Below are 20,437 nucleotides of genomic sequence, written 5' to 3'. Positions count from 1 at the left end.
GTTCTGTGGGCGCTACCTCCGCCGGCACTGCCGCAATATTTAATAAGAAGTGGAGAGTAAGCGGAGCGGGATCTGCTGTGTCTGTGTGTGTTTTAAAATGCAAGCGAAATGTAAATGAAGCCATATTATAAAAATTCAGGGCGAGCTGAGGGTACCCTTAAGTTATAAAATCGTGAATTACAATCGCCAAGATGGGATGTATTGTTGAAAAAAGACACATTGTAAAGTTTTCTTGTTAGCATTTATATTTAAATGTTCTGGAATGCTTTAGGAATGCTTTAGCTCTGCCGTACAAGACGTTGGAAATTCTAATTACACGCACCGTAGCTTCCCCTGCCTTGTAACCTTTTGGAAGGTTGAAATTATAGAAGTGTGCGGAACACCGCGGGAGGCCCTGAGTTAAGGGTTATTTATATTGCAAGAGAAGTTCCACACGTGGCGGGGCTCACTCCGTCTGAGAAGTACTGCATCGCGTTCGCCATGCACGTGGCCACTCTCGTCCCACAGCGCTGGAAGAACTCGCCCGTGTGCGTCTTGTGGAATAGCGATTGATTGGCGTTTTTGTTTTCAAGTCGTGATTTATCACGAGATGTGTGCAAATGTAAAGGCTCTATTGAAAAAGGGAAATGCTCATGAGGTTAGAAATGAAGGCAACAATGTCTACGTTTTACATCGATATTGCAGTAATCCTGTAAGTTCATGGAACAATACTTACTTTATCATCTGCTCTTTTATTAAAGTACAGATGCACGAAATTACCAAACTTTGCCATAAATTAACATAATCCGAGAATGTCATTACTTGAAACAAATATGTCAAAATATACTGCAGGCTATTCTATCCCTGCGCATGATGTCAGCAGCGATATGGTTCAGGAGCTCAAGACCAAATGTCACGGTCCTGCTGCTGCTGGCCCGGACGATCGGATTTCAGTGGACAGAGAGAGTTCGTGTCATGTCGCTGTTACTCCTCCTCCTCTCTTGAAGGAGCGCAGACCACAGATGGGTGACTGGGCAGCCCATGATTTGGGTTGCATGGCCACAATCATGCTACTGTGGCTCATATTTAATTTAATTTAGAATGCTGCATCCCAGCCCTGGAAGGAGCTTAAATTTGTAAGTGTGTGTTTAATGAATGTGTAATGCATCGACCTTATCAATGTTATGTTGGTCACGTTGAAGACCTTTTGGAATAGTGAGGCTTCTCCTAGCCATGTTATGAGCACTTTAATACAGAAAACAAGTAAAACATTTCTACCCTGTGGCAGAGTAAGATAAGTAAGCAACCTGGCCCACGTGACGTGATGGCGTTGTCTCCATGGAACAACCGTTTTGTTTGTTGTGCTACTCGTGAGGTGAAGGCAGAAATGAATTACTTATCATCAGCGGTAGAATACAACTAACTGCACCTCCGCCCCCCACCACCACTCCTGCCGAATTGTTGGATTGTCATGGTTCGAGAATCGATTATTTTATTAAAGTCTGTGTATGGAAGCGCCTTTAGGGGCTGCCGAGGTGACACGAGCCCAATTACATACGACATGTGCCAATCAAAAAACAATTGATTCTTACACAAGCATATTGATACATATATTGAGAGTTTAAGAAGCAACGCTAATCCTATCAATAGCAATAATATGAACAAGGAATAAATGCGTCCGTAATTTCCATCACTACTTATAATGCTCTGTTGCGAACGGCGTCACATCTTTCACTTATTCCTCGGCTAACGAATCGGTGCTGCCGCTTGTAACACGCGACGCTGCGTCGCGGCTTCGCGGCGTGCCCAGCCGCACGCCGCTGCCGGCGCTCTTCCCGTTGCCGGCGTCCGTCGCTCACCGGCCTCTGATCCCCTTCACGCAGAAAACTGGCGAAGAAGCGCAAGGAGACTGTGAGCGCCACGCGGCAGGAGATGACGCACATGGTGAACTCGATGGATCGCGGCTACGGCGACCAGAGCCTGACCCTCATCGACGACCAGGGCACCTTCCTGGACACGCACAACGTCAGCACCCAATGTGAGCGACGCAGCGCGGCACGCGCTCGCACGTGCGGCGAGCTCGTGGCTTCGGCCCGGTCGCTGATGGCTGCACTAAAAACCCCATTTTGTTCAATTTGTTTTTCCTGTTCACTTTCTGAGTCGCTCATCCACTCGCTCACTCAACCACTCATCCACATGCTCAACCACCCACCCGCTCAACCACCCATCAACCTGTTCAACCACCCACCCATCCGTTCAACCACCCACCCACCTGCTCAATCACCCACTCGCTCGCTTGCTCTCCCACTTAGTCAACCACTCGCTAACTTACCCACTCATGCATACTCTAATCACTGGCTCACTCTCCCACTCATCCATCCACCCAATCGCTCACTCAGCCGTTCACTCACTCAGCCACTCACTCAGTCTAATCACTCAATCACTCATTCACCCACCCAGTCACTCACCCACCCACCAGGACAGATAAGAGCAGCGTGAGTGAGCGTTAGGACACCTTCACTCACTGAGTGATGTGAGTAAGTGAACGGTTGTTGTTGTCGTTGTTGCTGTCGTTAAGAGCAGCATCTCTGAGGGCATTTTCTGCAGAGGTCAGGCCCCTAACGAGTGTGGAGGCTGCCATAGGCTGTGGGAAAGAGGAGACAATTGCGCGAAGTTACTTGCCAGCTGCGAGCGCTGCTTTCGGAGGAGCGCGCCGCTCGGGATGGTAGACATAATAAGCAATAAACTTTCCTTGTATATATGTAGTGGGTTCCACGGAGGTACACACTTGAACGTGGAGGCAACACGCTATTCTCGCACCCCAACAGGGTAACTACATAAACGTACACTGGTTAACTAGACCACAACGGGGTAACTAGACCACAATGGGGTAACTACATAACTGGGTCAGTCAGTAACACACTGCCTGACCCACGATACCGAGCGTAAAAACCGAAGACCGAGGACCGAGGATCGAAGAGACGTAGCACCGACGGGTTCCATTCCAACAGACAGCCTCGATCGGCTCTCGGGACCTCCCTTTTATGCCCCTGAGCGTGGCCTGGCTCCGCCCTCGGCCACGCCCCCTTCTAGATCCTACTAGAAGGTTCTGGGCTATACATCACGTGTCCCTCTCGCAATCTTCTGGCCCCCCTCATTATCCTGTCCTCGTCACGTGCCCTCTCGGGTTCGCCCAGACTGTCCCGTCCTCACCTGCCCTCTCTCTGACTTGTCACCAGAACCATGCCCCCTAGGGCCCCCTTCCATGCCATACGTACTCTGGTGCCTCAGTAGCTGTCGCTAAACGCCATAGTGACTCAATATACGTCACTACATATATTTACGTGTGTTGTTGATATAATTGAATTTATTTTTGCTGAATTGTTTAAAATCCCGACAGCTACACCCAGAACCCCCCCACCACCCCCCGTAAAGCGGGCAAGTGACGCTGGGTGGAGTAGAACAGAGTCCAGGCGGTTATTGTGCCCTTGGTACACACGTTCAGTTTGTGAATGGGAACAATTGCTTGTTTGTGACCTGTGCAGAGGTTGTGTATGCAAACGCATTGAGCATAATGCGGTCATCAGAATTGTGGGGACGAGACAGAAGAGATAAGACGCAGTGCAAACAAGAGACGGTATAAATCAAGCAGAAGAGCATCGACTTTTGGATGGAATCGTGACCCTGAATTGTGACAATTTCGTGAAATCACTGGGGGTTGAGATTTGACGCCGTGCTTTTACGCCCATACATAGTCATCCCCACTGCATGCTTATCGTACATGCACACCTCCTCCACTCATCTCAATACATGTGAATGTTTATGCGCGCGTGTAATGGTTAGCTAGTCGGTCTTATTCTGTACCATGGCTAATCATCGTTGGCGATTATCCAAACTGGTCGTGGGCCTCTGCTATGTTGACTTGGCATTAAATAAGCATTTGCAGCATATTGGAACAGGGAAAATCGACTGGGCAATACTCGTTTTGGATGTGGACCTGGTTACACCATAGAAACCTGGTTGCAGCCACAGCATAACAACAACCGCCTGGTGCCATGAGCAAACATCAGCACTGGGGAAACAAAGGTGGCCAGGCGTGGTACTGGTGGCACAACCTCCTCGTGCACCGTGTCAGCTTTCGTAGATTCCCACTCATGGCGCTTTCCCCCAACAGTTTTTCACGGCAGTTGGGGGAATATATGGCTTTTGTGTCATAGACATTTTATGTGCTCGTCAACCACGATTTAAACATTCTGCTGGAATATATTTCAGTACTCGGCACACCGCATGAAGTATGCCTCTCACGACGGCTTTGTTTGCTCGTCGCGTGCCTACTCCAGCCTTCAAGCGAACGTGGTCGCACGAAAGAGGCTATTGTTCCACGTGGGAGGAGGATCAATGTTCTCGATACGACGGTGTTGCGATGAGCATGTTGTGCGCGTGACTGACGGGAGGTGAGCATGTGGCCATCATAGCGGCTCCTTCTTAAAGCTGGGGGGTGGGGGGGGGCGACTCCGGTTCATTCAGTCGCTCGTGGTATTTGAAAAGGGCCAATTTCAATGATGCCATTTGCTTGTCAAGAGACGAAATGTTACTCTGAAAAACACCGAATAGCGCTGACGGTATAATCACACGTATTGTCATTTTAAGACAGGGATGAGATTATATTTTTTTAAATTGACACATTTGCGCAGGCAAAGTGCGACGTATGTGGCCACTTGATGAACTCTTACGCCACGTGACCTACGAGCGGAGGCTCATTGAAGCATTCATTCGCGACGTGCCAACAAAATAATTGTCTTTCGGTTCCCTCCTGTGGCAGCCACACACGTGCACGCACACACACGCGGCGACACACACACAGCGCTGATAATTATTCAGAGTGAGAATTAAAATTACAGGCCTGGGCTTGTTGTAAATAACCTTGGCTGTCACTTGTAGGTGGCTTCATGTTTGTATGTCGCAGGCAAGACAATGGCTCGCGACGGCGGGGTTAGGAGGCGCCATCGATACGCCAGCCAATTACTCCACTCGGCACACTGCGTCCAAAAAAATTCAACTTTGTGTGTGGGCGTCCGCTCTAAAAACCATACAACTACTGCTACGAATAATAATGATAAATACATACAAAAATTGTTCCAAAAGGACAAAGGGACCTCGCAAAAAATGTTTTGGATCAATGTTTATGGAGATGTAATTCCGGCGTAGGCATGCAGGGCATGTCTGCACGTGTTGCAGCTAAGGGGTTAACTTGGGAGATGTCTAGGGGCCAGACTGAATCGGCACACGGTTTGATCCTCCGCGCACTTCCCTGCGCCTGCTGCGGAACCCTGAGCACGTTTTTGTGTGAACTGGGGGAATGTGAACCTTTGTAATGCACGTAGGCAACTAAATACAAAGATCCCCCGTGTAGCCTTCATAGGCTGTTGGAGCAAGTGCTAAACAGTAGCAAATGCCTATGAAGATCTACACGGCACATGATGGGATAGTGTGGCCAGCAACACACCTGGCCGCCTTTGTCTCCCCGGTGCTGATGTTTACCCAGGATGCTTTCTGTAAGGCCAAGTTGACCTGCCGGGGAGGCCCAGAACCGGTTCAGATATTTAGCCGTTAGCCACGAACGGGAATCGAACTCGGGTGGCCAGGTTTGTAGCGCAGTGCACGAACCGCTGACACACACCACTGTCAGTTCAAGGGCTTCGGTTCCACATCAGAAACCTCCCTTCCTCCTTCCTTGTATTCCGAAAAGTCTTGCACAGTTGTTCAGCTGCCCAATGCCATAGCAGTACACGCTCGAGGCCAGAAAGCACAAAATGCAGTGGAAGGCAATAAAAGTGCGACACAGAGTGGGTTCAAATATAATTAAATAAGCAAACAAATACACATTCAGTTGAGTTGACATTTCAAAATAACAAACCCGCAACTTTTCACAAATGCCACATTATTTACAAGTGGCACTGTCACTCCCCTAAATCATAGCGAGTAAGCACCCGTACTGCACGCATAGTCTCGGATAGTCAAAAGGATGTGTGCTTGTCACATGCTCCGGCGATACCAGGCCACATAGCGACCACAGAACTCGTAATTCTTTTAGCCCACGCCCACCAACTGCCGAGATTGTATCCTCAACCCCAAATTGTGCATCGGAGACAAAGCAGGCAGCAGAACGGGAGCATTTTTTTTGCTGTGAATGGCAGAGGGAAAATTACGTCCTTGAATGTTGAAGTGGCCGGATGGCTCTGAAGGATAAAGTTCCGACACTACCGCCACCGCCGATGCTGCTGCCGGCACGCTTCCTCACGTGGCTTGGTGGAGGAGGAGAGTCGTGATGATGGCGCAACGAGGAGCTAGTGGGAGACACCGCACCGTGGATATTCTTGACATGCGAGCGAGGTTCAGTTACGACTCGTTTAGTTGACGAGCGATCTTGCATCACAGTGAATGTCGGCCACAATTGGAGCACAAGCCACGTGTTCTCGTGTCGTTTCCAGTTGTGCAAAACACCCGAATTGTCAGTTTAACACGTTTGCTTTCGCGACCAATATCCTTCATATAGGTTTTTTGGATTAGTTCGCGTGAATATAAATGTGTCGTTAAACCGCCACCACCCGAAACACACAATTGGTAAGGTTTGTCACGTAAACAGAACGTGCCAATTCGTTACTAGTACAGCACACCGGCGTGTTGGAGAGCCAAGCCACAACATTTACAATCTGAGTCCAACATTTCGCCAGTAATTACAACTAGCTTCATCAGGTGACATGTAGATTTGTGGAGAAATCCTCCTGTATCCTTTCTTAAATAGAGGGATACTTTTGATGACGTCACTTGTGAGCCCTTCACGTGTGAAGGGGGGGAGGCATTAATGAATGCATATAAATCGCAATGGGTATCCATTGCCGGTTGGGTTATTCATATGGCAATCAACGTACATGATATATACACTTGCTCTCCAATACACCGGTGTGTTGTACTGGTAACGAATCGGCATGTTCTGTTTACGTGACAACCCTTACTAATTGGCTTTGTCGGGTGGAGGTGGGTTTAACGACACATTTATATATTCATGCGATCTAACCCAAAAAAAACCTCTATTATGAATCCTAATTGTGTCATGTTAAGCAGATGATGCTAATAGTCGCGACATTTGTTTTAGTTCACTTGATCTGCCCTCATCATTACGGCTATCAAGGATTGCTCCATTGATGGCTTGCGTTGAATTAAGTGACCAACGGTCCTTGCTACATGCACAAAATGTTTAATGTAACAACAACGAAACTAAGCGTACGACAAATGGGATTGGGGGCTAGCCTGCAGCGCTGGGATAGCAGCGTCTGCTGCAGGAGCTGGCGCCAGTGCCGGTTTGGTTTGGTAGCTGTGTAGCTGTGCAGCTGTGCAGCATGTGCAGCTGTGCAGCTGTGCAGCTGTGCAGCTGTGCAGCTGTGCAGCTGGCGTTGGACTCGGTGTCCCACTCGTGATCGCGACGATGGCTTTGGAGGAAGTCCGAGTGGGGGTCCTGTGCCCGGCATCGCTAGCGACCGTATGACGTCCATCCCGGCGTCCACGCCGTACGCTGCGTATCCAGCGAGCGTGCACGAGGCTGGGGTTGCATTGCACGGTTGCCTGTGTTGCCCAGCACCAGACTCCGTGTGGTTTCCGTAGTGCAGTGGTTTTCACGGTCACCTAACAAGCGACGATGGTCCCCCTGTTCAAAACCGGGCAGAAATGTAGAATCCTATGGGAGTGGGAGTGTCGGGGTTAATGCTCTGAAATACAAACCCTGAGTTCGATCCCCACTCGCAGCCAACATCAGTGGCTAACAACTATTATTCCTGGGCTTCCCATAGGTCGACTCACCCTTCATTGAGTAGTTGCCGTGATGTGCAAACATCAGCACTCGTGCACTGCGCCGGGCTTGATCGGTGCTTGCTAATAGGACTTACTTACCTCAAGAGTCTGTGTCGGATACATCGGGATCTTTGTCTTTATCTTTGTTCCACGTACCTTCAGCCGAGTCAACAACAGTCGACCTAGTAGGCGAGTTGCAGTTGGCTTGCTGGGTAGGACTACCTACATAGGCCAAAGGAGCATACCTAGCAGGACAACGAGGCCGCCGTGGTGGTGGTCCCCGTCGAGGTTGGCTGGCGTCGCCTGCCGACCACCTTGCCTCCGGTCGATGCCAAGAATGGCGACGTCGCCTTGTGCGCTCCTGACCTCTACAATGACCTCGGCCAATGTAGCCCGGCCCTATTGGCCCCACAGGTCAATGGCCATAGGTCAGCGGGTCACGCAATCTCAGATGGCCGTTGAGCGCACGTGAATTGTTTCCACGCGGGCCATTCTAGTTTTTGTGTTACTAATGACAACGGCGAAACTAACAATCAGCCGTCGTTAATCCACTGCTGGTTGAACTCATCAAGCCGTCACCGTCTCTCTGTGGTGTAGTCATCCACCCAGCACCTGCTATGTGGATTATTACGGCCACATTCTTTGCTCCATCTCCTGATGACGGACGCTTGTGTTGCGCCCGAAACGTCGTGATTTATTTTATTTTATACTTACGTGACTTTACCCAAAGAACCAAAGAGTATGGATTCCTGCAGTCACGAAAGCTTCAGATCAAGATCCAATGTGTGAGTATTTGTCAAGGACAGGAGGCAAAGCAACGCGAAATACGTCGTGGGTGTTGAAGGGCTGCTTGAATAACGATTTTCACTGTAACCTCCGTGTTCATCCTTTTTATTCGTGAATTACCAAACTTTTTGGAGTAGAGTCACGAAGGTTGTGAGTGAATCATCAAGGTTTCCTTTTCAGGAGATTTTTTTTTATTGTCGTGCGTTCAAGTTCTTTGAAAAAAATCATGCATGGAGCTGTGATTGTCAACACCGGAGCTCACAAATGATCGCTGATTTTGCCTCCGAGAAAATCCTTAATCAGAATAAACGCCTTGCAGAGGCGTCGGCCCCACAATAACAACGATGACAACAACAACAACAACGCTGTGTGGCTATGGGCTTCTTGCGCTGCAGCTGTGTGCTGCAGGTCACAGGCTGTGCACTGCGCCACGCAACTCAACACATCTCCTCCACACAGCTCCAACATCACAGAGCTGAATACAGCTATAGGCGACTCCACATCACTGCACATAGCTCCACTATAATCTACACACGCTCTACAAAGCTTCACGCAGCTCCACGTTACTTTACACGGCTCCACGTAGCCCCACATCCCACACGGGGTACACGAGCTGAGCCACCGAGCACAGGCTGGGAAGCGCGATGATTTAACGACGAGACGTTTACTAATTTGTTTAGTTTCACACGGCTCCATTCGTGTCGAGACTGCGCCTCGTCGCGGTGTTCGTCATCGCTGTGCGCGTGTCTCTCCCGCCCACGCCTCTCGTGTTTAATTCGCAGCCGTCAGCGCTTTGACCGACGGCGCTCGCCGCTCCGCGCGTCGCTCCGCCGTGCGCGCTCCGCGCTTACGAGCGCCGGAGCGATTCCGCGCCCACGCGTGCGACCTCCCCCCCCCCCCTTATTTTTCGCTCACAAACGCCGGCCCTGTTTGCTCTTTGTTTTGCGTGCAGCGTATTACACCTCTCCATCCACCACCATTCAAACCCATGGCACCTCCTGCAGAACTGCACAGCCATACTTCATCCAAGGTAACCCACCGGCTGAAACGCCCGCTGTGCACACCCCGGCCTCCGTGCGCCCCCTCCCCGCCCCTCCCCGCCTCGCCCGGTCACACGGCATGCTCCAAAGCTCCCACGCGTGCGTGTGTACGCGTGCGTGCATGCGTGTGTGCGTGTGCGCGTGCGCGTGCGTGCGTGCATGTGTGCATGTGCGTGTCCAGCATTCGGCCGTGGGTCCCGTGCTTGTCTGTGTGCTTGAGTTTGTTGATTTTTGTTGTCGTTTGTCATTGTTGCTTTTTGTCGTCGTTTTATTTCATTTGTCCCCCCCCCCCCGCTCGACGCTGGGCAGGTCTCAAAGCCCCTCGCTCGTTTTGTGCCGCAGCGCGCCTTTGAGTCGTCGATGCCGAGTCTCGAATCAAACGGAGTCCCGGCCGTGCTGCTGGACCCCGCTCATGTGCGTAGCGGCGTTGGGCGAGCCACTGTTTACCGCGATTTAAGCGACGCGACGCTCCGCTTTTAACGCCAAGAGACGCGTCTGCGACATCTGCAATCGGCTAAATTGAGTGTTGTGTGAGCAAACTAAGTGGCAGCAAAGTGCAGCAATTGGCTAATCGCGTTGCTGCGGCACGGACGCTGTTAGCGAGCTTGCAAAGAGCACAGGTTGTGAATGCGCGTCAGTTCAACATACAAAGGCAAAGATATCCCGTATAGCCTTAACATACTTTGGGGCAAGAGCTGTTCACAAGGACCCTGGCACGGCACACGAGGGGGTGGGTGGCCAGCACCACGCCCGACCGCCTTTGTCTCCCCAGTGGTTATGTTTACTACACACCACACCAGGTACTCATTTGAGGCTGAGTCGACCTAGGGGAGGCCCAGGACTGGTTCAGATAATCATCACTGGTGTTGTTTGCGAGTGGAAATCGACCTCGGGTCACCGGGTTCGTAGCGCAGCGTAGCGCTAACCACGACTCTACTGCTCCCCGCCGTTCAACACACATGGTGGTGGGCTGCAGAACCTACAGCGCGCCATGCTCTCTTGGGGTCAAGTTCAGTGCCCCAAATCTGGTTCACGGAAATGTTCGAGACCCCCAATTAAAATCCCAGCGTTACATTTTCCCAATGTGCAAGCGTGAGGTGCTGCTCCGTGAAGTAAATGAGCTAATTGCGACGGAGCCGGAATCGTTAATTAGAAGGGAATCGTGCAGTGGACGTTCATTTAGGCGTGATTTTAAGTAGCAAGCTGTGTTGGAAGATTTACTTTGTCTAAATTTTAAACGTAAATATGGGGCGGACGAACTTAGCCACGTAACAGGGAACGCTGAGAAACAAACAGGGGGTTCGTGCGCGAGGAATTCTAAACGTCGTGGTAACTCAACGGCCGCGTTCGCACTCGAACATTTTTTTTTGCCCATTTCCAATGTCGATGGCGGCCTGCGCACTTCTGATCCGGGGCAGCTCGTGAACTTAAACCCACGGAACGGGGCAACTTGCAGTAGGGTGCGTTGCTCTGTAAATATTGGCCGGGCCATACCTTGCTCCTCTTTCCTGTAGCTCTCAGCTCCTGGGCAAATATTTGCCCTGCGATGCGCTTGCCTAAACCCTGCAATATTCCGCGCGACCCCACGGCAGCTCCGTTGGGTAATGTTTTTTTTTTTGCCGGACTGCTAAATCGACAGGAAATTGCATTTGGCTCGCCAAATTTATCTCGCTATTACTTGGCAGCGCACCGCCACCCGTTTACATGAGTCAAACAAGGCCATGAAGAGCTGGCGAATGGAGTCAACAGCGTTAATGTGTTGGCCTACACACTTTCATTTAACCCGGCGACCCGTCCCAGCCCTCCTGGATCGCAATCGCCGTGTTACTTTATCTTGGCGCGACGTCCTCCTATCTTTCATTAAAATCCTGACCCTGACGTTGTGGAGCGGTGATGTGTGCGCGAGTGCGAATGTGTGTTTGTGTTGCGTGTGTGCGTGCGTGTCGAATTGAGGGGAGTAGTGGGTGCACTGGTTAGTGCACTGCACTATAAACTGAACGAAAATGGTTCAATTCCCTGTCCTAAGTTGACTCAGCCTTTAATGAGTACTTTGTGTGGTGTGAAAACATCAACACTTTGGAGAGACAAAGGTGGCCAGGCGTGGTATTGCCAACACCACCCCCTGATGCACCGTACCAGCTTTAATGGGTGCTCACTAACAGCGCTTGCTGCAACAGTCCGTGTAGGCTGTGCAGGAAATGTTTGTTGGGTGTGTTTGTGGAATATATGTGTAATGAGTTCAACTGAGTCGCAGACGCACTTCTTGGAGGCAGCACATGTATTATACCAACACTCGGGGTTAACAAAATAACAACCTTTGGTGGTGGACCACCAGGCTAACTGCGCTAATTGCTCTGTAACTTAGCTACAACGGACCGGACCCCGGCCTGGGTCCGGGTCCATGTGTTGGTGACTCTTCAGGACGTGGAACGTCGACTTCTTCAGGATACAACAGCAACGCCGAACCCCGGTCCCTCTGGGGACCCGGCTTTTATCCTCCCTGGTCGTGGCTGGCTCCGCCCTTGGCCACGACCACCTTCTCGCAGGATCTCGCCCCGACACGTGACCACCCCTAGCCCCCCCACTTGGGGCTCCTGTGTAGACTTTACCAGTCACGTGTCCTCCGAGGTCAACCAGAGTGCCATGGCCTGAAGTAACCCCATTCCCTGGCCGACACACCCCATCCTGTAGGGGTCGGCACTGCACGCAGAGCGTGGTGCCACTCAGCGCTACGACTCAGCGCTCACCGAGCCCTCTAGGGCCGGTACTACACCCACATGTACGTGGCGTCAGCGATGTCACTACATACGGGGTGTCCGCGATGTGAGTACATCGCACCCCGTGCCCCTCTCGAGCCGGCATCACACAGTGACGTCACTACGTCTGCACCTATGTGAGTGATGTGTTGTCGGTCGTGGTGGCGTAGTGGTGGCGTAGTGGTGGCGTAGTGGTGGCGTAGTGGTTAGCGCTCTGCACTGTGATCCAAGAACTTGGTTGGGATTTTATTTGGCCCTACAGTGTATGTAAGCGCTCTATCTTGGTGGAAATGTATGTATGCATGCGTGCGTGTTTACGTATGCTTGTACGTGCCTTGGGCTGGTGCAATGGGAAGCATCCGTCAGTCATCTCGGTCGGTTAACCCTGACCACCTGAACCTGTCGGCGAGCCTTCCAGATGTCACAAAGCGCCCCTAGGCTGGCACGGGCGTTGTGGTGACACCACCGCCTCCTTGCACGTATGGCAGCAGCTGCTGCTGCTGCTGTTGGTGTTTTGTCGAGTGTTGCTGAGCCCCTGCAATAGAAGAGCTGCCGCTGTCCGCTCTGCGGCGTCCCAAGACAAAAATCAGCGGTGACACTAAACAGTGTCCTCTGGCCAATTAATAATCGCAGCAAAAGCGCGGAAACCCACGGCGATAATGGATCGCACGCGCGCGGCTTCCAGAGGAGTTGCCGCACACTTTTCCGAGTAACCTTTAAATCATTAGGCCCTGGGAGGCATCCGGGGCGCCTCCGTCAGCTATGCGTAGCTCCGTAGCCGATTTGCGGGGAAGTTGATTGATTACCCGACATTTCCCTCCGTGCCATGCGTGCGTCTGGACCGACGTTAATCTCGTTAACTAAATTAGTGACGAAAATATTTGTCAACGGGGTGGTTTTTGTTGCATTTTGTTTTAGGCAGCGACGAGGCTGAGGGGACAGAAACCACCGGGCGTGACTGTGGCTGTGTCTGCCCGGCGCAGACCGACTGTGATGAGACGAAATTATCGAGTCTAAATGAGGACGCAGGCCGAGATAATTGAGTAACTTTATTATTGACAGCAATACACTGGGGAAGGCCTAACATGGTAATTGGCTGTGTATGTACAGACAAAAAGATTGACTCGGTTTACTAATTGGCTGTCATAAAGTGGCGGGGTTTGGGGGGAGCGACAGCACGCTCCTCACGACGCGTTTAATAACCGAGAACGTTTCACAGACACGTTCGACTGCTTTAGTTGACTAAACTCGGAGAATGCCGTCAATGAAATCCGCAGCCTCGGGCTTGACTGAAACTCCACCGGCAGGTCAGCGTCGACCAGACTCGGGACTGCGGACGGAATACGGCGTAGCGAGTGCGTTGTCACCGGCGTGGTGGATGCGGCCGCCGCGGCCAGGTTTGCCACCTGTCCCTGGTTTTCCCAGAGGATCGTCCTCTTGTAGAGGAGGTGGCTGCCCTGTGTCCGTGTAATAACGGAGCGCTCCTCGAGACGACTCGCGCACGAGTCGCTCTCCCCTCGCGCGCTCTGGGGACACCATCATTCCATTCTTCTTGTCGTGACACGTGCCGTTTGTTGTGCACCTCCTAGGTGGGGCAACCCTCGCCGGGGGGTGTGGCGGGGGGGCGGTGGAGTGTACAGGTGTGTGTGCAGGTGTGGACGCTGACGGGAAAAGCTCACACCATTTGTAATTCTTCCTTTTTGTTCTGCTTCTTTCTTAACTTGCTCACTCTGCTGGATGGGCCAGTCCCCGATGACCTGTTTGTACCTACAGAGGTCTTAGGTGAGAGCTATCCAGTAGAAAACGCTTACTTACATGCTTGCAGTTGGTTTTTAGTGGTTTTGTGTCTGTTCCCATTGCATAGCTCAACACCATTGAGAGAGATAACTCATTCTGAACAATGACGGTGCGCTTTTGTGTTCGCGTGTGTCACATTCATTGGCTCATCGTTGGTTTTGTGATTGATTGGAAATCTGTCATCATCATAATCATCATCGCTGCTGTCGGGGTTTTTTTTTGAACGCCATATAAATGCCGTTATTGTACAAGAGAAAGAGCAGTGGCAGCATGGTCTGCGTCCTTCCAAAGCAGTAGAATAGGTCTCGGTGTGCGCTGAGCCCCGTGAAGGAATTGCTCGTGAATGCTCAGAACATCTCAAGCAACAGATCCGACTGCCTTCTCCGACCCATGCTTTGGCCCTTTAGTTTGGGCTTGAAAACAACATAGCGTGGTTTTTATTTTGTCCTATGGATATACTGGCCACCACCATAGCAATGTGGAATTCCCACCACTGGCTCAAGGCTATTAACAAACACGATTACCGGCCCATCCACATTTGGACAAGGAGATGCTTTGCTGATGTCACTTTTACAGGCAGGCAAAGCCACGTGTCAGAATTGTAATATTTCGTCAATGTAGAGTGATGTGATAATAATGACTTGTTGCAAATACATTTGTGGTTGCCTGAGGTTGATTCATTATATATGTTTAAATGTTATTAAAAGCAATTACTCTACTGCAAGTTATCAGCACTAGATGCCAAGTGTTAAGTGATGTTGTTTTTGACCCATATCAGCAGTGGTGTTATCCATGATTTCAGTTAAAGCCGACGGTATCTCTCCCAGCATTTTTTTTGTAAATCAATGTTCGAGCGATAGCCGTATTGTTTACATCTAATGTGCGATGGTGTTACGCGTGACCATGAAGCCAAACGTTTGCAACCAACGTGGGCGCAGCGCTGTGACAATCTCATCGCAATGCGGCGTTTTTCTTGTTTTTCCTCCCTCGCTGGCCATAACCACTCGCAGTGACGATCAACGGTGAGTACCAGAATCAAAGTTACCCTGCGACCCGTCCGTTACACATCGTTCCCACCATCATCATCACCGTCGTAGTTGCTTTGCAATGAGGCTTTGAAACATCTCCGCACCTCTCAGTGACTAGCGCTGCCGCGCACCCACTGAGAACTTTAACCATGGCGCTAATTATCTGCTCATTAACCAGATGTGGAGCCTCTGTGGATCATTGTCAGGAGGTTCACATAAAATGGATAAAGGTGCAGCCCTGTAATGTATTGCTCACGCCACTGCTGGCGGAAGGGCCTCCACAAAAGTGAGCTCTGGAGGTTCCCTCGAGAGCGTAGTGTGACCTCCTCCTCCACACTGGGTAGACATCCTCGAAGAGGCGGCAGTACCCACGCTTTGCCGCACCACGTGACCTGCTGGTCGATAAACTTGTGGTGTACTGCTGGGTGGACAGAGGTGGGCGGATTTAAGAAACGTGCCTGTTATTTAAACTGCCGCGCCGGGAGATCAAATCTAACCGCCGACAAGCGCCCGCTGTTATTGACACGCAGCATGGCACTCGTTTTCTTGAGGCCATGTCACTGCCCCAAAGTAAAAAAAAACACCAGAAACTTATCGTCGATATTGTGACCTTTGCTTATAGGCAAACAGTTGGCCTGGCCGCGGTTTAAATTCCAACTGAAAGTCAATCCTCGGTGATCAATTTTGAGGGCGCGTGTGGAGCACGAAAATGCACGTCGCATCGGGCGTGCTGACCCCCCCCCCCTCTCCTCTCCGTCCCTCCCACCGCCATTCAATCAGCGCCATTGAATGTGCTCAGCATGGAACACACTGGGAAACCTGGTCTCAGTGGCAGAGGGGAGCCGTGGAATCTTTTAACTGTGATTGTATTATTATTGTTGTTATGCAGCTACCACATCAAAAATTAGTAATTCATGTGGCCAGTTGACTCAGGTGTGAGAGCATCCAAACCAGGACCACGGAGACCCTGGGTTTTAATCCAGGTTCCAGCTGTGATCAAGTGTGGGCAGTTGATGGTCTCAGCCCAATGGCCAATGATTTACATATAGACCTTTTAGACTCGCATATAGACCCATAGATGTTCATAAACTCACTTAGATACCAACAAAAACAACAACAACCATTCGCCACTAAGTGACGGTGACGTCACTACGACGCTTGTGCCAGGCCATGTGCACCTTGAGGCCACGTGAAGTGTCGAACGCCCGCTGGCAGGAGGTCACGGGGCAGACCCAGGTGCCACTGGTCGACTGATTGAGATGACCGAGATGACTGGCTGATGCACCACCTGTGCCCCTACTGTGCCAACTTGCTGTGCTTTAGTCACCCGGCGCTCCGCTCGTTGTTGTGAGCGTCGCTCCTCCGCCCTCCGTTGTTGTTGAAGGGCGACTGCCTCCAACTGCCCAGTAGCGTCCTTCACGAGCCTCCTCCACAGAGGCCGATCTTGACACCGCTGGTACCAGTCATCGGCAAGTCCACTCAGCTCCACGTCCTTCTGTACCACATCACTCCATCTCTTCTCTAGCCCGTGCCGTGTCAATTTAGCCCCCTCGATCCGGCCGAACAAAAGCTGTTTAGGCATGCAGTAGCTGGGCATGCGGACTACATGACCTAGCCAACGCAGCCTTGCCTGCTGGAGGAGCTCACCGATGGGACTTTGTCCAGATCTGTCGAGGATTTGTGAGCTCCTCACACAATCCAGCCTGGTTAAACTCAGGATTGATCGTAGGCAAGCCAGCCTAAATGTTTCTAACCGGTGAAGATGTTCAATTAGGGGGGTTCCATTAGATACCGATAACCTAAACACAGACACCCATTGACTCACAAAGATACTGATAGACTTGTGTATAAAACCATAGGTTTACACAGACCCATAGACTTTTATATAAACACTCATAGCCTCACAAAGAGTGGGAACGAACTGGCTTATTAAGTGAAGTGAGTTGATGGCCTCAGCACAGTCACCAATTACTAAACAAGCCCACCATAAAGTATACATTTTGTTTTCTCTTAATTTACCTAAGTTGCGTATGTGAGACTTAATGCTGCTATTTACAGGGCGTTGAAAGTTAAATCTCCTTGTGTGGATGGAGCTCTATTCAAGTGACTTCAGAAGTAGTTCTACGAAGATATCTTCAGGGGCCCTTCTCTGACGCAGGCTGACGATGTTACTGTTCAATTCTGTAGGTGACGAGATAACCCACAGCACCACAGAATAATAGCGCAGTCCAGACTACAGTTTTGCACAATGAGCAGAGGCACGTGTTACAAATCACACAGCCTGTGTGCATTTCCAAAAAACCCATTGGCACTTGCTGATGAAGTGCATTGTGGTCCTCTTGTCTTAGGCCCACCATCAAAATACTTTTGAGGGATGTGACCGACCGATGGTAGCCGCAGTGATGCAGTGAAGCGACAACTGTGGAGTGGTCCTCACGAGGGTGAAACCAGTCTGCAGTTATCCATCACTCCATCACTGCCGCTGTCAGTCGGTCACATTGGCTCCAATTAATTTTGATGGTGGGCCTAAAACGACAGTACCACAGTGCACTTCTTTGGAAAGTGCCGATGGTTTTAGCAGGCGCACAGAGACTGCGTGCTCTTTGCACGTGTTTGCGTGTAATTTGAAGCTCACGATGCACTGCTCGCAGCAACGTTCTGAATGGCGATTGCTTGATCTCATTGTGTGAGGCCGATGGCATAAACGGAATAGAATTTGGGGCGAAAATTTATTTTATAATGTCCCATATTGTGGGGGTTTCTCTCTCCGCACGATGCGGGTGATGATTGCGTCATTCACGGCGGAAGCTTTGACCATAGACAGACGGCAGTGATGGGGGCAGCCGTCTCCAGGTTTAGACAGTGGGGCATCTGGACAGCGGTGAGTGCCCCACGCCACGAGTCTACTAACCCGAGCTTGATTCCCAACCATGGCAGTGAACAATCAGTGGTGAGCGACATCTGAATGGCCTTGTTTCCCGCCCCCCAATTTTAGCGAACTCGCACGGACCAGAGCGATGAAATATGGTCAGCCGCATGGGGAGGCCTTCACAAAGATCTGAGAAATTATTTACTTCTTATTTATGCCCCAACTGTTGCAAGGAGTGTATAATTGGAGTGTATAATTGCTCAGCTGGAGAGTTTACAGATCACTTTTGCCCAAGGCAGGTGCTCGTTACAATGTGCGTGCAAAGATGGATCACTCGCCGCGCCTCTCCCTGAGCCCCGGCTGTAGCCGTGATCTCTTGCCGGGGGTGCGCCAGTGGAGCCAGGTACGGTACATGGCATGGGTCTCTGGACACCCCTACAATGTTTAAATACGGCTAAACATCCACAACTTTGGACACAATTCTCGGTACCGCCAAGTCGACGTGTGATGTCGACGCCGATTGTGTTGCGGATGGAGTGTGCGAGTTCAGGCAGCGCACGAGCCGTGGGCTCCACACCGATTCGGTAGCCACTGTAGATTTGACGACCGCAGTGCAGTGGTGTTCCTCTTGTCTGTGACAGAGTGGGGGGGGGGGGGGCACGAACTTCGTAGGTCCCGTCCGTAATCCACACGGTAACCACCGGCAACCATTCACTCGTGGAGCACCCCCAACTAGCGCAGTGCGCTGTGTCCTTAGGGCACAGCTTTCACGAGCGACAGCTCCCGTCACGAACGATCTTGTAGGAAGAACGCACAGACGAGGCTTGCGAAAGCTCGTTGGTGTGCAGCTGCGGTGAAGTGCTCTGGTAAGAGAGGTAAGAGAGGTTATGTCACTACGAATGTGCAACCGTGAAATGTTCAATCTCCCCTTCCGAGCGCCCCGCGTTGGGGTACCACGCAACAAAAGTGGTCTTATCGAGTAACGTCAGCCGCAGCGGCGGCTCACGTTGGCGCAAGGAGAGAAGTACAGGGGCCGCGGTTTCTGGTGCAATGAATGTTGTATTGAGCCCCGAGCGCTGTCGAGCTGGGGACCGTAGTTTGGCGTTAAACTGAGAGAGACGCTTCGGTGCAGTGGGCTCAGTGCACACACACTCACACAACAACAACAACAACCGCCATTCGCCACTAAGTGGCGGTGACGTCACCACGACGCTTGTGCCAGGCCATGTGCACCCTGAGGCCACGTGAAGTGTCGAACGCCCGCTGGCAGGAGGTCACGGGGCAGACCCAGGTGCCACGGGTCGACTGACCGAGATGACCGAGATGACTGGCTGATGCACCACCTGTGCCCCCTACTGTGCCAACTTGCTGTGCTTTAGCCACCCGGCGCTCCGCTCGTTGTTGTGAGCGTCGCTCCTCCGCCCTCCGTTGTTGTTGGAGGGCGACTGCCTCCAACTGTCCAGTAGCGTCCTTTACGAGCCTCCTCCACTGAGGCCGATCTTGACACCGCTGGTACCAGTCATCGGCAAGTCCACTCAGCTCCACGTCCTCCTGTACCACATCACTCCATCTCTTCTCTAGCCCGTGCCGCGCCCGTTTAGCCCCCTCGATCCGGCCGAACAAAAGCTGTTTAGGCATGCGGTGGCTGGGCATGCGGGCTACATGACCCAGCCAACGCAGCCTTGCCTGCCGGAGGAGCTCACTGATGGGACTTTGCCCAGATCTTTCAAGGACTTGTGAGCTCCTCACACAATCCAGCCTGGTTAAACCCAGGATGGATCGTAGGCAGGCCAGCCTAAATGTTTCCAACCGGCGAAGATGCTCCACTAGGGGGGTCCACGTTTCGCAAGCGTAGAGAAGGGAGGGAATGACCGTGGCCGAGAAGACCTGAAGCTTCGTGCGGAGCGACAGACCAGGTAGCTTCCACACAGCGTTACGCAACCGATGAAAAGATATTGCCGCTCGACTGATTCGGAGTGAGACCTCTGCTGATAAACTGGAGCCGGTCATAAGCACACTGCCCAGGTATGGGAAACTCTCCACTCTCTCCACAACTGCCCCATCACCGATTGGGAGTTGTGGGGGTGGAGTGCCCGATGGTACAAAATACCCAGGCAGGTGCTTAGTTTTGGTGGGGCTGATGGTAAGGCCCCACCTCTTAGTGGCACGCTCCAGTCTCAGCAGCAGCGTCTCCAACTCCTCTTCTGAATGAGCAGCTATTACCAAATCATCGGCATACATAACGTGGTTGACCAATAGGGAGCCATCCCTTGATCGCACCCGGGCGTCGATCAGCCTCCCATTATATCTGTACCAAATGGTAATTCTCCCGGT

At 51.5% G+C, this 20,437-nt stretch overlaps 1 protein-coding gene across 4 annotated transcripts in view; it reads left to right on the top strand.

Annotated features, from left to right (window-relative positions):
* Positions 1 to 20,437, top strand: part of LOC144725064 (receptor-type tyrosine-protein phosphatase kappa-like) — a 201,470-nt gene that overhangs the window by 117,464 nt on the left and 63,569 nt on the right. For 3 of the 4 annotated variants that reach the window (XM_078604519.1, XM_078604518.1, XM_078604517.1), the window contains 2 exons: positions 1,863 to 2,017; positions 9,566 to 9,643. In XM_078604519.1, the coding sequence (XP_078460645.1) occupies positions 1,863 to 2,017; positions 9,566 to 9,643 (233 nt within the window). The remainder of the gene's footprint in view (positions 1 to 1,862; positions 2,018 to 9,565; positions 9,644 to 20,437) is intronic. The other variant, XM_078604520.1, reaches the window with a different exon arrangement.

The sequence above is a fragment of the Lampetra planeri genome, chromosome 22 (genome assembly GCF_965212315.1).
Source record: "Lampetra planeri chromosome 22, kcLamPlan1.2.h2, whole genome shotgun sequence".
Classification (NCBI taxonomy): Eukaryota; Metazoa; Chordata; class Hyperoartia; order Petromyzontiformes; family Petromyzontidae; genus Lampetra; species Lampetra planeri.
This window is presented reverse-complemented; position numbering and strand designations above follow the sequence as displayed.